This window comes from Crocodylus siamensis, chromosome 7 (assembly GCF_052110815.1).
Source record: "Crocodylus siamensis isolate JL-2025a chromosome 7, ASM5211081v1, whole genome shotgun sequence".
NCBI lineage: Eukaryota > Metazoa > Chordata > Crocodylia > Crocodylidae > Crocodylus > Crocodylus siamensis.
In genome coordinates, this window is record NC_143401.1 from 25368535 (window position 1) to 25385392 (window position 16858).

Genomic DNA, 16858 nt, shown 5'->3' on the forward strand with positions numbered 1-16858 from the left:
GAGCAGCCAGCAGGAAAGCAGGGAAATGGCAGCTACAGACAGGGGAAGGGATAGCGAGCGGGCATGCGGGAATACAGCTCGGCAGGAACATGGGTCCTGCACCAGTGTCCTGGGGCTAGCTCTAGAGGGGCAGCAGGAGTGTGGGGTCTGGCACCAGCAGTGCTGGGGTGGGGAAGAGACAGGGGTCCTGTACTCCTGCTGTCCTGTTCTTGGCCCTGCTGGCACTGGCTCTGTGCTCCCATTCAGCTCTTGCTGCATTCCTGCTTGCCTGCTCACTGCCACTACACCCTGCCTGTGGCTGCTATTTCCCTGCTTTCCTGCCTGCTGCCAGCCACTCCAGCACCACGTGGAGTGGCTGGCAACATGGCTGTGACTGCAGGACTCAGAAGGAGCTATCCCGGCCTGGCCCTGAGAACTGAGGCAATCACTTGTGGTCCTCCCCTCGCCCCCCCACCCCTGCCTTCTTATCTGAATTTTCCTGTGGTGCAGGGAGTGGGAACAGCCAGAGCCTCTGGGAAGCATGGGGCACGGGGTTTCTGGTTGGGGAGGGGGAGGGAAGGTGGGCCTTGGTGCTGGGCTGCATGTTCCTACCACTGGCTTCCCTTGGGTCTTACTGCCCCTGGCTCCTGTCATTTTTAACAGGCAGCCAGGAGCGGATAAGTATTCATTTTCTAAATTTTTTAGGGGCCCTGCAGGCTGGATAGAATGGCCTGGTGGGCTGGGTGCAGCCTGTGAGCTGTATTTTTGCCTGCCCCGATATATCTTATCTGTAGATTCAAGGGATCAAAGATTTCATGTTTCATATTCATTCCGTGTTCTCTTAGGCTGCTGACAGAAAAGCTAGTCTTAGTGACTTACTACCTGAGTATCTGCCCTTTAGGAACCAGCCTGAGCCTATCAAATTCTTATTGCATGGGGCACCTAACTGTTAGCAGGTAGTGGCAATTTTTATTGTTATGTCTGCTGGATTTGTTTTTAGTTCTCCTGGTTTTCAGGCACTGAAAACTTAACAACAGAATATATTTATTTATTTTCCATCTGTGATATGTTTCCAGAAATTGTGAAAGAGAGTTTGGCTGTCTAGGCATGGCTCCATTGAATGTCCTTTTTTCTGCAGATAACTGGTTGGTGGTACAGTGTGCGAACATCCGCGTCTCACAGTAGTGCCAGTGGGCATACTGGACGCAGTAATGGCCAGTCTGAGGTGGCTGCTCATGCCTGTGCCAGTATGTGTGATGAGATGGTGGTCCTCTGGAGGCTGGCTGTTCTAGATCCAACCATCAGCCCACAGAGGTAAGCATAAGTGTCAGATAATCTTCGGAGCCAAGACCTGGCGGGTAAAATTCCTTAAGTGGTGCTGTTCAGTCCTGCTTATCGTTATGGCATCTGGGCACAATTCCACTTTACCACCCTATCCTTAGATGTTTAGCAAGTGTATTATGTTATTAAAGCAGATAGTTCAGTTGTAAGTTCTTATGGTCTATATTGGTGTTCAAGGTAACCTTAATCGCTTTTATCTCTAATTGTCCTCACTGCTCTTGTATTAAACCCTACTGTATTTGTGTGGTTCTCTGCAATATTCATGGCCTTTTATCCCTTAAATGTGAGTTTTGGCTTGCACTTAAGGCTTTCCTGATGGCGTGCTATTCCAGAAAGACACTTCCACTGTATTGAACAGTTCTGTTCAATTATACCCCAGACCTGTTCAGCCATAATATTTCTGTATTTCCTTGTTATCTAGTACTACTTTGCATTGACACTCAGACCACACAAATCAACCAAATGGCAAAATTGTTTATATTCAGTTTTGTTTTTGGTTTTATCATGCTTTCCTTGCTGTGTCTTCTAGCTTAGTGTAGATTGCTGGTTTGAATCCTAAATACCATTGTGTATTCTTTATTATCAATTAATATATTAAAGGATGCTGGTCTACCCCATTTTTATAGCTCACTTGCTCTTGTTAATCCATCACCTTTAGTGCATTAGTAAAATCATGCTTCTCTATTTCCAGTGGTGCTAAGTTGTACTGTCAAGTACCTTTCTAAACTCAGGTCAATTACATTGGCAGTTTTCACCTGCTGCCTTGTCCAGTGTTGGTACTGAGAGGGCTTATCCAGGTCAGTTTGACATGATTTGGTTCAAAAATCTATTTAGGTTAAAGCCTGCTAGATCACTGTATTTCTGTTTGATTGTTTTAAATCTAGTATTTTTGACTAGTAGTTTCACAGGTTTGTATACCCAGAAAATTATCTGTTCTTACTCTGTTCAAGATTGTAACTGTTACGTTTTCTACAGTCCCAAGGAACCATGTATACTGACAAGTCCCACATATAGTGATCATTTTGGTCTGTGTGTGTGGAATTGTTCAGAGCAATCACAAGTTCAGGACAATCAGAAGTATTGCAATTCATCCTAGAGCATTTTATCTTGCTTAACATGCACAAATAACCAGCTTCTCCATTTAGTAAAAATTGAATAGCAGGTGGTGTTTTGATGTTTCATGTTCAGCTTCAGTTTTGCACACTGATACCTTGGTTTGCAAAATACGCAAAATACAGTATGCAGCATTTAGCAGAATATCATGCAATGCATGCTCTAGTATAAGTTGTTGTACATTGGAAAAGCTAACCTTAAGCTTTTGGAAAGAAAAAAGCATTTTTGGTATATTTTTAAGTGTTTGCACACTTTTTTTTTTTTAATCTTTTAACTATCATTGAACATGAATATAATGTCATAATTTTAGGGTACGTCTCCTTAAAAAGGTGTTGTCTCTGCCTTGAAGAATTTACAGTATAAAAGCTTAAGGTAGACCAAGTGAAGCCAGTAGGAAACCAGGAACGAAAGCTTAAAACAGTGAGTCATGTCACTGTTAGTAAAACAAGTTCTTTGTTCATATCTCCTCTTTTCTGCAGTGTGTGAATCTCCTAACATTCTGGTCATTTTGATACATTCCAAATTACTAAAAGTTCCTACTTTGTCATGGATAATTCAGGTGTTTTTACTTCTCCTTTCCCATTCTCCTCCCATTTCAATACAATTGCCAAAGGGGATATGTTCTGCCTTGGTTCAGCTCCTTTGTAGCTTTTTATTTTCACTCCTTCACGGTTCTCCAGTGGATTGCAATTAGACTTGCTTCACTATTCCTAAATTGTTGCAGGTTCCCCCACAGTCTTTTGCTACCTTTTCTCTGAGTAACTCCTCCACCCCTTTCTCCTACAAAGCCTATTTGATTAATCCATGTCAGCCTATTCGCTAGCTAATTGGGTTGCTTAGCAGTCAAGTGGAAACAGTCCATTTTGTAGAGCTCCTTTTATCCCAGACTAATGTGCTTTGAGACTTAATGCTTAACACCCTTACTCGGTGTACTTCCATTTTATTTTGCTTTTGAGACTCGAAAAGATTGAGAAGGTCTGTGTGTGTAAGTCCTGTCTTTGGGGCCTGCAGTAGAGCTGTGTTGAGAAATTTGGATTTGCCTAGTGATTTAGGAATGTACTTGCTCCTTCCTAGTTACTCTCTCCGTGCTTAAGGTCAAAGTGAAACTGAGGTTGGGAAGGAATTTTTCCTGGCTTGGATTGTCATGGGAGCTTCCATTTTTCACCCTCTTCTAGCTTGTGTCTGGGATTATCAGCTAGGATCATCTGTGCATATACCCTACCTAATCAGTTCTACTGCAGTGGCCCTGGGCAATGGTGATGCCTTGGTCTCTCTAGTTTTCTGCTTGCTGTGAACAAGTTAGACTCCAACTTTTCAATCCTCAAGAGACTAACTCAAGTTATTGGGCTCACTCTTGAAGTATCTGGGTGAAATAACGGGCTTTATATAGAAGGCCAGGCTAGATCATCCTTCTGTCCCTAACTATGAACCTGACTGTGTAGGCTTTTAATACTCAGGGGAGGAGGATTTGATATTCTTGAGTAGAAGTATTGGCTTTAAGAGCTATGCAAACCATTTGAATTTTCTTTGCTAGTTGTTCACAGTTTGGACATGCAGCAGTTCCCTGTTTGTAGTCCTGAGTGCAGTGGTTCTCAGCTGCTTCAGGGACAGGGCACCCTTTGCCATTTTTGAATGTGATGGCTGGCACCTCTGGTTGAGAACCACTGTTAGTGTTGCCTCAGTTTACTTCAGTGCTTCTCAACTAGGTTCTGCTGCCTTCAGGTAAAACTGCCCTGTATGTCTGCTGCACAGCCAGTCTATGCACATGCACGCAGAGTCCGGCTGCATTATTGATTTATCGGTGGGATATTTCTTTGGAGGGGGAGTTCCTCTATGATCCTTTGATTGCCTGAAGCAGGCAAGAGCTGCCTCGTGCTGTGTAGTCCCTTTCAGTCTATCCCCTTTGTGCTCCTTCTGGAAACAGAGGTGGATGGGTGGATCTGTTTCTGGGAGGAGCATGGGAGAGGCTGGACTGGGAGAGCTATAGCAGCTCAGCTTCTGCCTGCTTAGGCTCATCACAGTCCTAATGCAGCAGGAGTGTATATTCAGGGGAGTTTGACCTGGCTGCTGCCATGGCATTCAGTGCTTGCCTTGTTGCACACTGGGGGTGGGGAGGAAAGGAGCTTGTGGCACCCTGTTTGGAACCGGTGCCTTAGTATCTCAGCAGTGTTAAAGGTCACGACTCCAGTGTGGTAATTGCAAGGTTTAACTGCATTGCAGCTTGCAATGCTTCACCCCAAACTCCCAACTTGCTGCAAATTTTCAGGTTTGACTTGGCAGCATTTTGCTTTTGTGGCACTGGCCTAGCTAGGAGCTGATTGTTGACTTGTCTATTTCCTTTCCCTAGACAATTTTCTGACGGATTAATGTTGTTTACACTAAATCAGCAGAAGAGGCCCTTGACAGAGGTATTCTATGAGTTGAGGGTAGTCTGTTGTTAGTGCATTTTGTGGCTCCTTTCTGATATGTCCTTTTCCTCCTCCCCACTAGGCGCAGGGACATTTGCACCCAGCTCAGACAGTGGCAGCTGAAGGTCATAGATAACGTCAAGAGAGGACAGCACAAGAAATCCCTGGAGAAACTCTTCCAGGGTTTCAAGCCAGCTGTTGAAGCTTGCTACTTCAACTGGGAGGAGGCGTATCCAATCCCTGGGATTACCTACAGCAGCACTGACAAGAAGAACTCATTCTGTTGGGTAAAGGCCATTCAACAAAGGAACTGCCGGTTGCAGTGTGTGGAAACCACCTGTGAGGCTGGTAGAACCCCTGGACAGGAATCTGGAGGAATGTGTCTGCAGCCAGGGGACAGAACCCGTCCATCTTCTCAAGAACCAGCTGTCCGTCCGAAGGAGCTCATTGGGAAGAGGAAACTGGTCTCTGATGCTCCTCAGAGGGTTTTAAGGCGACTTTCTGCAGAAGGAGATAAAGCAGTTTATAAGACAACAGTGGGCAAAGCCAAGCTGCCAGTAGGGAAAAGCTTGGCCAGTAAGCATAGTGGGAAACGACGCATGAGCAGTGAAGACAGCTCTCTGGAGCCGGATTTGGCAGAGATGAGCCTGGATGACGGCAGCTTAGCTTTGGGAGCAGAGGCCAGCAATACATTTAGTTTCACTGAGAGCTCCTTGAGCAGGAGTTACAGGGACACTTTTGAGGATGACGGTGGTGTGTACTTCTCTGAGGGACTTGAGCCCAGCATCAGGAGTACTCCCACTGCCAAGAAAACTCCAAAAGATCCTGTGGAAGAAATGGGCAGTGGGGATGACGATCTGCCTTCTGCAGATGAGAACAGTGGTGGTGCAAGTTTGAAGCCAGAAGAAGTGGGAGAGAATGGTGCAGCTGGGGGAGGGGATGAAGGGGAGGAGGAAGATGATTACCAGGTGTACTATATGAATCCACAGGAGGTGGCCAAGGAGGAGGATGACAAGGCAGAGGTAGGCAATGAAGAGGAGCAGGATGTCTTTGCTGGCATAAAGCCACTGGAACAGGAAAACCGAATGGAGGTGAGAAAATCTAGTTGCAAAATTATGATGTGTAAGTGTTTTAATTTTCCTATATGTGTTGCACACGCAAACTGGTAAAAGTGTATTGCTGCAGTTGCAAAATCAAGTATTCAGAAGTTAGGAAATGCCTAAATTGAGGCTGTTTGGGCAACCTTAATTCAATCTCCTTGATGGTGTAAACCATGATACCACCGTCAGTTATCGATCCTATCATTAATGTTCTCTACAGGGCCTATGGTTCAGTCAGTGCACAGAATGGACTGTTGGTGACAAATGAGACTTGTGTAGTGGAGATTATACAGTGGCAGGACTCCTGCACTACTTTTTGCAGGAGTTAGAAGGTATATAGTGAGTGAGACCTGCAAGAAGAGAAAGGAAGGTCCCAGGATTAAGGCAATAGAACGCTGCCCTGGAGAATTGGTGTCTACCTCTGGCACACTTCCTATGTGATGCTGAACAAGTCACTGAACCAAGTTTTTACAGATGGCCTTGTTAATTATGTGACTTCTTTTCTGGGTGCCTGACTGGTTTGCAGAAGTGCTGAGGTCTCAAAGCTACAAATAAAAGTATATCATTATATGTGATTAAAGACTTTATCATATAAAGTATATGCTTGAAAAAGCTGAAATAAAAATCACAGGGGCACTGTCATTATTGAATTTCCTAACTCCTGTGTACTTGACTTTTTTTCAGCCTTACTATTTTTGTAATGTAACATGTGTTAACTACCTAGGCGTGTGCTTTTAAATAAAATAAAACTGAACCACAAGATGACACTTTTATTAGTAGATTAGCGGGACTGGAAATTTTCAATCTACCACACAGGCCTTTCCACTTGAGGTATTGGTGTAAATGATTGCAATAGTAGATGTTGTCCTCTGTAAATCCCTTAGTAAGTAGGAAGCTGAGAATTGGCGCCTTTGCAAGGATGTTGCACAGATGTTGCCTGATAGCCCAGTAGCAGTGAGAGTTTGGTTCCCTTCCAGGTTCTGCACTGGAGTATGTTCCAGTGTCCATTCTTCTCAAATGTGTCCCTTTTCCACACCCCCTTCAGTGGTCCTAATCCTGCCTCTTTCCTACCCCTAAGATGCTGCTCCCCTGCTCATCCTTTTCTGGTCATTGAGCCAGTCCTATATGGGTCCTCATCCATTTTATGTGCCCAGCCACTCCTAGTTTCTCAGCACCCTAACTCCTTACCCCCACTTCCACCAGTTTTCAGTTTTGCCCCAGGATCCTTGTTTCATTGCATCCAGCAGGGCAGATGTGTAGAGCACAGGGAAGATAGGTTCTCCTCTTTGGGTTCTGCTGTCTGGCCTTGGGATGGCAGACAGCAGTCCAGGGGGACAGTTGCACAAAGAAGTCCTGCTTTCCCTTGAACTGGAGCATGTCAATTCATGACAATTCTTGAAGTGTTCACTAGCTGTAAGCACTAGCAAGTCTTTACAGACTCTGTATGAACTGCAGTTGCTTTCCTAATGGTTACACCTTGTACAAATGGGCAGATTTTCACAGAGACGGCAAATGACAAATCCCTGTTTCCCAGTGCCAAGTTTTAGGTGCTTGCTCCAAAGCTTTGGGGCACCAGCATTTATCAGATGAAAGGTTGTCTGAGTTCTTTAATGTTAGCAAAGCAGAGTATTTTCTTCTGCCTTCGTGGAAATGGCTGGATTATTTTAGAGGAAACTTAAATTGAGGCAGACACTGAACATGGAAGACTTCAGCCCTAAGGTGTGGGCAAATGTTACAGGATAAAGGCTGGCTAAGGTATAAGAAAATGAAAACAGAGTTGAATAATGGGAAGCGACAGGCAACTATAACAGACTCTGCCATCAGCCTTTGGAAACGTGCACAGAGCTTGCAGACAGTGACTGTGCCCATGGATGGCAGAAGAAGTAGGATGCTAAGAAAAGCAAACTAAATGGAAACGGTTAACATGACAGATTGGGTTCATTTTTGACCGCTGTGTTTTTCCCATTCCATTGTGTTGGTGCTTTGAGGGAAAGGGACAGGGGCTATATGCAAGAAGACATGGCTCTACAAGCATTTGAGCCAAGCCTGAACTGAGGTCAGCTTGGAACTTAGGGTTCAGTGACACTGAGAGAAAGTGCTTAAGATAGGCTAGCCATGGGAAACGGGCTGAATCTGATAATTTGTCCCTTCATTTGCAGATCCTCTTTGCCTGTGCAGAGGCACTCTATGCACATGGATACAGTAACGAAGCCTGCCGCTTAACTGTAGAGCTGGCCAGGGACCTACTGGCCAACCCTCCTGATCTCAAGGTGGAGCAGCCACCAACCAAGGTAGAGGGAGTGCTTGCCAGCATTGTGAGTGGAAGGGAGAGTAGGCAGGGCTGCCTGGGTTCAGAAACCCTCAGTGGGCTGTAGAATGGAACTTGGCAGTTCAGAGATGCTGAGGCACAATAGTCACTGAAATCCCTCTAAATATGGCTGCCTTTTGCCTGAGCTTGCCTTTAACCCTTTTTGGATTGGGCTTCTCTGCTTGTTCAGTAGTTTACTTGGCAAAAAAATGGGTTGTTCTGTGTGTAGGGGAGAGGGAGGGAGTCTCAAATCACCAGTCACTAGAACCTACATCTCATTCTTTCCTGGTTGCCTTCCTTTCTCTGGCCTCCACTTGTCCCTACCTAGCTTGGGCCTTGTCTTTAGGAAGCCACCATGAGCAGCACTCCCTGTTGGATCAGTGTGCATCTGCACCAGTGTAGGGATACTTTTTTGGCAAGTGTGGTGCATGCTGAATCCTGCACCTGCCCCGAGTGCCACTTCTGTCCCCTGCCCCGAATGTTACACATGGAGGCTGCATGTACCATTTGTTTCATGTGCTGCAAGTTGGCCACCCTTGATTTACACCGGGGCTGTCTAGCTGGTGGTCCATGGGCTGAATGCAGTCTGCAAAGAGTTAAATTGTGGACTTCTGGGGTTTGCCCAGCTACTGCTTCACCCCTCCGTTGTTTGGTGGCTGCAGCAGAGGGTGGGGCAGTTATGGCAGCATGGGGAGCTGAGGGTGAGCCCAGGGTGCGTAGTGTTGAAGGGCCTATGGTGAAGCAGTGGGCATGGTGTTGTGGGGGCACAGTTCAGGCAGGGGATCACGAGCTTGTGGTGGAGGGTGTCTTTGGGTCAGCTGGACCAAGGGGACTGGGTTCTGTGGTGCTGCCTCCAGGGCATGTGGCCCATGAGGTATGTGGCCCTGAGCCACAGGGAAGTCAGACAGCCCTAATCTATACCTTCTGTTTTAACTATTAAATTGAACACAACATATTCTAACATGTTTGTATGTCTACATAGTCCTTGTGTCTGTGTCCTGCATGACTTTAAAAACCAGCACCAAGAATAGATTTGCCTTTTATTGCAGCTTTATACCCAAGTAGAGCAAAAGCTCTTTGTAAGTTGACTGTTTGAGAGCCAGAGCATTTTGGTTTTGGCAGGCTCTGCTGCAGATTGTGGCTCCAGCCCTAGCCGCCCTGCCCCCAGTGGCAGTGAGGGAGTGGGAAGCGCTGCACAGCTGTGGCAGGGGATGGAGACACGAGTGGCTCATCCAGGGGGTGCAGGGAATGGGGGGCATGCAGTCCAGGGGGGCACTGGGGGGAGGGGCATGCCCCTGGATCTGCCTGTGGGGTGAAGCGGGTTGCAGGCTGGGGCCGGGGCAGCACTGGGCTGTTCCCGGCCAGGCTGCGCTCAGGCTGGGCAGCTGCAGTGGTGGCACTGGGAGCAGGGCCATGGGGTGGGCTGTAGCCCCCCTAATCCCTGCTCCTAGTGCTGCCACCAAGTGCAGGGCCAGGCCTGGTGAGAACAGCCCAGTACAGCCTTCCAGCCCACAGCTGCAGCCCACCCTGCGCTGTTCCCACCAGCCCTTGGGTGGAGGGGAAGGTTGCGCCCAGCTGTTGCTGCCAGGCCTGGCCTGCACTGCACTTAGTGGCAGTGCAGGGGGTGTGGGGGCTACAGCCCCACTCCTGCCGCAGCCACCTGGCCTGAGCACAGCCCAGCCTGGGAAGAGCCCCAGCCTGCCCTGCCCCATGTGCCGATCCTGGGGGACATGGCGCCCCCCCCCCCGCACCCTTCTGGTCTGCGTGTTCTCCCACCCCCACCTCCCTCCCTGAGCCCGCTGGACGAGCCACTTGTGGCTCTGTCCTCTGCCCCACCATGGCTATACAGGACCTGTCCCTGCCCCAGCCGCACTCTGTACCTCAGAGCTGCTGGCACTGCCCCGTGTTTGGGGGGGACACATGTCTCTGCAGTCTGCATTGCCGAGGCGGCCACTGTTGTGGATTAGGCTTTGTACCCCAAGCCTTGCTGCACATACTCCCCAGGCCTCAGCCCCTTCCCTTCCTCACCTACTGAACTGCTTGGGGTTGTGGGGGGTGGGGAAAGGGGCATGCAAGTGCTCAGCTCCCATAGCCCAGGATTGACTTCAAGAGGCTCCAGGATCCACCCGTTGATCCTGACTGACTGGTTGGAAAGAAGGCAGAACACACTTACGTTGTTGTATGGGAGTGGAGGTTGAAAGAAACCATGGAAAAGTGTGTCTAGAGCCACTGGAGACTGGATTTCTTGGCACATGGAGATGAGTGCTAAACTGCATCCCCAGTTCACTATCTGAGAAACTGTGGCATTAAGGGGGGTGGGGAGCAAAGACAGTTAAGAGGCAGGAGAAAACAGTGCTTCCAGGAAAGTAAGCAAGAGATGTCCTGAACTGTCAGATGGGGAGGGTGGGCCAGGGTCACACCATCACACCTGGGTTGAATTTCTTTCTATGACGTGAGTGTTAAAAATGTACTCCTTAAACAGGGGAAGAAGAACAAGGTGTCAACCAGCAAGCAGACATGGATGGCAACTAACACCCTGTCCAAAGCTGCTTTCCTGCTAACTGTGCTGAGTGAGCGTCTGGAGTATCACAACCTTGCCTTCCGCATCGGCATGTTTGCCCTGGAGCTACAGAGGCCACCAGCCTCTACCAAAGCCCTGGAGGTAGGAGTGTCCCGTAAAAGGGCCATACCCACAAGCAGTACTGGGATTTCCCCCTTTGAGTTCCTTGTTTTTGGTCCTGCCTTCAGAACTAGTTGCTAGGGAGCCAAATGATACCTTGAGGATCCTTAATGGGTTGTTGATTTACCTAAAATTTGTTGGTACTGGCTGCTTCTACTTCAGATGCATCTTAAGCCAAATCTTCAGTGAAAAAGGGCTTAGGTCTTCTCTGCAGAAAGTTGCATAGACTTGTTCTCAGTGGTGAATTTAACATCATTTAAGTTGGAGTTTGAACCAGTTTTAATTAGCACATGATTTTGGTCTGAGTGGCTTGCTCCCAGTTAGCTCATCTGTTCCTTATAGGCTTAAGCAAAACTGAAAAGCCACTCTTAAACTGATGTATGTGTTTCTGGACTAAATCATTTACACCTTAGGGTAAACTGCTGCAGTTTATGCATGTAGACAGGCAGTAACTCCTGCCCACCTTTTATACTTGGATGTATAAATACATGCAGTTTTGGGTACACAATTACATATATGGTTAACTACTGCTCTCAGGGCATCTTTCTTAAAATTAGGTTCAAGACTTTGCACATTTGATTTGAAGCTCTTGTCATTTTTTTTTTTTTTTTTTTTTTTTTTGACCACACAGAGGTGGTGCTTCCATCAGAAGTGCACAGGTTTGCTGGGCCCTATCAAGAAATAAACTTGTTTCTCTGAGGTGGCCTACACTTGTATGTAAAGGGCTCAGCAAGACCATTAAATATGGGGCTAACAGTCACTAGCCTAACCTGTTCTCCTCCAATCCTAATGCGTTAGGAAGCCTAGAGCAAGGTATAATATCCTATGAGGTGACGGTCTTTGTTTCAGTTGAATATTGATGTCCTTGGCCCTGTTCTCCTCCTGGATAGTCCCTTCTGTTTCAAGCTGTTGTATTGCATAAGGTAGCAACCTTCTGCAACCTTTTCTTCAGCATGTCCTGGTGAAGGCTGACTCTACCTTCCTCCCAGCCAGGCTTCAGAGTGATTGTGATTGACTGAGTTGTGCATAGGGAAGCAGTCTAGACTTGCACATCCTATGGAGCTGTCTCCAGTTGAGCACGGTCTGTCCTCACTTGTGCCTGCTTAGGGGGAAGAACGCAAGGGTGATTTAGAGTTCAGTGGATTACAAGGCATGTAATCTGAATCAATCTAAACTTTTTCTGCACTAAATATCTGTAGGGCAGGATGGTTGTGTACCTGGGGGTCTCTGCTGATGGCTTCTTCTTGTGTTTCCTTGCGGGCACCCCCAGGTGAAGCTGGCATACCAGGAGTCTGAGATTGTGGCCTTGTTAAAGAAGATCCCCTTGGGCACTAATGAGATGAACACTATTCGAGGAAGGGCTGAAGAGCTGAGGGAGGGAACCTTGTGCGATTATCGCCCTGTCCTGCCACTCATGCTGGCCAGCTTTATATTTGATGTCCTGTGCACTCCAGGTACTGTCCCCATTGGTTTGTGTGCACAAGGGGCTCCAAACCTTGGGGACCAAAAGAGGCTTTCGGACCAAATCTGTACCTGCTTTACTATGGTTGCAGCACTACTGACGGTCCCTGCAGTCTACTGCCAAGGTTCGGTTTTTTGCTGCAGTTCCCTCCACATTGCTGTGGATCTCTCTGCACTGTGATAGAACAGACATGTTTTCTGGGACCCCCTCCATGAAAAAGAGTTTGAATCTTACTGTTTTGGGGACCCTGGTTTTACCCTATAAAGATAATCATGGTTCCTTTCAAGTGATTATGGCCCCAGTGCTACTTGGGCTGGGGGGAAATGCGTTCACTAACCACCAAAAAAGAGAACCTGTGACTAAACCCCCTTCTGTAGCAGAGCTGGATAAGCTAGGAGGGGTCTAGTTTAGAAACAGAGGGAGAAAGCTTGGAGGCAGTGCTTTGACCTCGGGTCTTACTTGATGGTTTAGAATGGGAGCATGGGAAATGTGACGAGTCCAGACAGCTGCCAGGAATGCTTTCTGCCCTGGGATTCTACCTTTATAGAGCCGAGCATTGATTAGTCTGTCTCTTTCCAGTGGTTTCTCCTACAGGGTCCAGGCCCCCAAGCCGTAATTGGAATAATGAAATGCCTGGGGACGAAGAGCTTGGTTTTGAGGCAGCTGTTGCTGCTCTAGGTAAGAATTCAGCTCTCTTCACCTCTACCTTGTGAAGAAAAAAGTTGTTTCTCATTCATGCTATGAATCTCAGGCTACTTTGGGCAACAGGATTTAAGTCCTGTTGGTTTGTGTCCAGTCTGCTATGGAAATGAATGCCTTTTGGAAGAATTTTGTTGGAGCTGGTGAAGGGAGTCTGGGACTTGGATAATGTTGGGGATCTTTATAATGTCATATTTGAGGTCTTTAGGCAGAACTGGTCAGTGGGGAGAACGCAGTTAAGGACTTGAACAGACTGGTGGGCTGGCAGAAGTACTGTGTTCAATTTTCCTTGTTGCTGTTTGGCTTGAAAGAAATGCTGAATGAATAGCTGGAATGGGAAATGTTCAAAGAACAAAAATCAGTTGCTTCAATTGGTCATAGTAAATGACCTAGTTCTTGGCCTTCAGGTCACTTGCAGGCTTGTAGTACCACGTACACACACGTAAAGGCCTGTCATACAGATTACTGCAGGGTAATTGAGAGGTGGGGATTTACAGAATGCCAGCTTCTCTGCAGTAACTGCATGCAGAGCTGTGGTGGACAAAAGCTAATCCATGGTAGTTCACCCGTCTTTCACTGAGGGGAAGCTATCATAGGTAAGAGGATGCACAGAAGCAGTGACTGCAGATCAGCTGACATTCCGTAAATCCTCACTGTCCTTACACCTTGCAGTAACCTGTTCATGTGCCTATGCTCTGTTAGTACCTTGTGTATGCATCATCTTGGGTTGGATGGATTGTTAGCAGAAATCTTTCCAGAAGGAAAGAGGCATGGTGGTTTTTGAACTTCTGCCAGTGGCAGCTGCAGAACCTGGGAAGGGGCAAAAAGTGAACAGTTGGCATGTCTGGCTGAAGACGGGAGTGTGTCAAGCTGGTTTAAGCTCTTACTGAGCACTGTCAGATTCATATTGCTCTGGCTGTCAAAGTGCAGAGTTCTGGGGAAGAACTTCTGCTCCCACTCTTGAAGCATTAAATTATTTCTCCTGTTAACCAGAGAAGTCAGAAGGTATGCAAAGCAGCCTAGGGAAGGAGGTAAAATGCATCAGATGAGATTAAACTTCATGGGTTTGCCTGTCTCTTCATCCTTCTTTTCTGTCCTGCAGGTATGAAGACAACTGTCAGTGAAGCAGAGCATCCGCTGCTATGTGAAGGCACTCGCAGGGAGAAAGGTGATCTGGCTCTAGCCCTGATGATCACTTACAAGGACGACCAGTCTAAACTCAAAAAGGTGTGTCCCTTGAAAATCAAGAGCTGGTATCTGTCAAGTACTGTTTGGCAGGTGGTGTTTGGTTTTGTTATTAGAATCAGGATTGTCAATATGTTTGGACCAGTGATTCTCAACTAGGGTGATGGGGCACTCCAGGGTGCCTCCATCTTTTGAAGGGTGCCCTGAGATGCTAGGAGATAAGCAGTTAAACTAAGCAGATAAGAGCAGGTTCAGGCACTAGTCCATTCCCACTGCCTGGCCTCTCTGCAAGGAGATACAGTAATCTATAGAATAATTTTTGAAATTGGGCACCACTCAATTTACAAATGTTATGGAGAGGGGCCTCAAGTCCAAGGAGGTTGAGAATTGCATGTCTAGACTTCTTGAATTATCCACCCTCAGGCTGGTAAGGTTCATTGTATTACTTATCTAACTTGCTGTGTGCTGCCTGCATTTGGTCTGTACCCTCATTTACAGGCCTCTGGCCCAAGGTTTTGATGTCCATTCTGTATCTGGCTTCCAACCTACCTCAAGGGTATTGGCCTCCATTCTCTGCCTGGCCCAAGTAATGTACCTGTGTGTGGGGGAGGTTGGGCTTTTTGTATGTGGTCTTTGTGGCAGTCCCCTGTGACTGATGCATGAATAGAGAAGTGTAATAAACATTTCACTTCATAATATATCTCAGTGCCTTTATACTATCCACTCCTCTCTTTCAAATGCTGTTGAAAAAGACAATTGTACAGTACAAGTAAAAGCTGCTGTTGCTTCCAGGAAAACTTTGATGCTCATTACACTTAGAAATACTTCTCTTCATATACTATATCTGCAGTGCTTTCTTATTCTCTTAGACTAGGGACAGACATTCCCTAAGCCTGAACTGATTCAATCTTTGCAGGTTAGTCTAACCTGCCTAGGCTGAATCAGTTTGTAACTGTACAGACATCCCCTCTGGACTGAAAAAAATGCAGGCACATGCCTGCAGTGGCTCAGACTAGAAGCTGGGGGGCACTAGAGCAGTCCTCCCTTCCCTGCAGCAGTGCTGAGCTGAAGGTGGGGGGTGACAAGGCCCCTGCAGGAGGCTCTGATTGGTGAGGGGTTTAAACTCCCCACCCTGCCTGTACTGTTTCAGGCTTTTTGCTGCTCGCTGCTCAAGGGGTGGGAGTGTTGCCAAACTTTGCATCTGTTGATATGGAGTTTTTCAATCTCCATCTTCCTGCTTCTTCAGACTTTCTGTAAACCAGGACATTTTTAGTACCTTTCTCTGTCCCCTCTTGAAGATGGATTGTGGCAGCAGGTTGTTTATTGGCCCATCAAGCTCTACAAAAGAAAACATCTCTCTCATTAGTTTCAGGGTCCTATCTGCAGGGTGCATTTGCATTTGCAAGCCACTAGCTCTCTGACCTTTGTTCCAGTGAAATTGGAGACCCACACAAACACCCATCAGTATTAGCTAGGTGGAGGGCAGGGGGTGGGAGGGTATGGCCAGATGCAGGGTCCCTGCTGAGAGGTGTGGGAGGGGAATCCCTGCTTGAGCAACCAGCTGAGTGGGGGGGCGGGGTGGAGCAGGGGGAAGTGTGGCAGCTGCTGCTACCCCTCAGCCAGCCGGAGCGGGGATAGTGCTCCCGCTAGGAAGGAGAGGGGTGGGGCCACCCCTGCTCTGCTCCAGCAGACAGCCCCCCCAGCCCAGAGGGCATGCTGGGATGATGGAGGTGTCTGGTTTAACTTTAACCAGGAAGGGGTCTGGGACAGACATTTCATAAACTTGTTTGACCCAAATCAGTTAAGTCTGATACTACATTCAGTCAGGCTTATCTCAAACTGTTTTCAGCCATTTTGAAACTGGTTTATGTACACTGAACATCTGTTTCGTTACAGGTTTAAACTAGTTTTTGATCACTTAAACTGGTTTGTGTAATGCCTGTCCCTAGCCTTAGGGAAAAGAGCAGGAGAAAAGTTTCCTCTTAAAGGAAAGTTTCTTCTGCTGCCTTTTTTTTTTTTTTTTTATGATTACTAATTGCAATGGTCTGCCTGTGACATTACCAACTCTGTATATATTAATCTTCAGAGTTATCAAAATTGATTATTTCTGTGTCAAGGCTGGGCAAAAGCGGACACAATTTTTTAAGTTGTTTTCATGCAGCTGTTCCTCAGTAGCTACTAATAAAAGGGGCTTCAAAATTTTTAAACTAGTAGAATTCACACACTGGCATTCCTCTCGTGTATAAAAATACTTATGTGGTAGGTCAGTATTCTACAAATGAGGGGTATAAGCTTAGTGAGTTGGTTAAGGTCACTTGTTAAATTTAGTCAAAACTGTGAATAGAATCTGACTCTCCATCACCCTAGTTCCCTGCTTTAACCACTCTTTGACTGGCTGAATTGTCTGACATTGAATGACGGCATATTTTCAGTGAGTGCAACTATTGTTTTTGGGTTTTTTTATGGTGTATATGAAATCTGCTTCTTTACATAAGGGTGTAGAGCAGGTAAAGTCCACCCTATAGGCTGGATCTGGCCTGCAATGGACTCCATTTCCCAGCAGCCCCTGTTCATAAGGCTTGG

General features: G+C 46.9%; 1 protein-coding gene across 3 annotated transcripts in view; it reads left to right on the forward strand.

Annotated features, from left to right (window-relative positions):
• Nucleotides 1-16858, forward strand: part of ZSWIM8 (zinc finger SWIM-type containing 8) — a 91005-nt gene that overhangs the window by 52578 nt on the left and 21569 nt on the right. For all 3 annotated transcript variants that reach the window (XM_090057373.1, XM_090057372.1, XM_090057374.1), the window contains 7 exons: nucleotides 1118-1293; nucleotides 4924-5932; nucleotides 8101-8232; nucleotides 10732-10911; nucleotides 12200-12383; nucleotides 12971-13069; nucleotides 14193-14317. In XM_090057373.1, coding sequence (XP_089913499.1) covers nucleotides 1118-1293; nucleotides 4924-5932; nucleotides 8101-8232; nucleotides 10732-10911; nucleotides 12200-12383; nucleotides 12971-13069; nucleotides 14193-14317 — 1905 coding nt within the window. The remainder of the gene's footprint in view (nucleotides 1-1117; nucleotides 1294-4923; nucleotides 5933-8100; nucleotides 8233-10731; nucleotides 10912-12199; nucleotides 12384-12970; nucleotides 13070-14192; nucleotides 14318-16858) is intronic.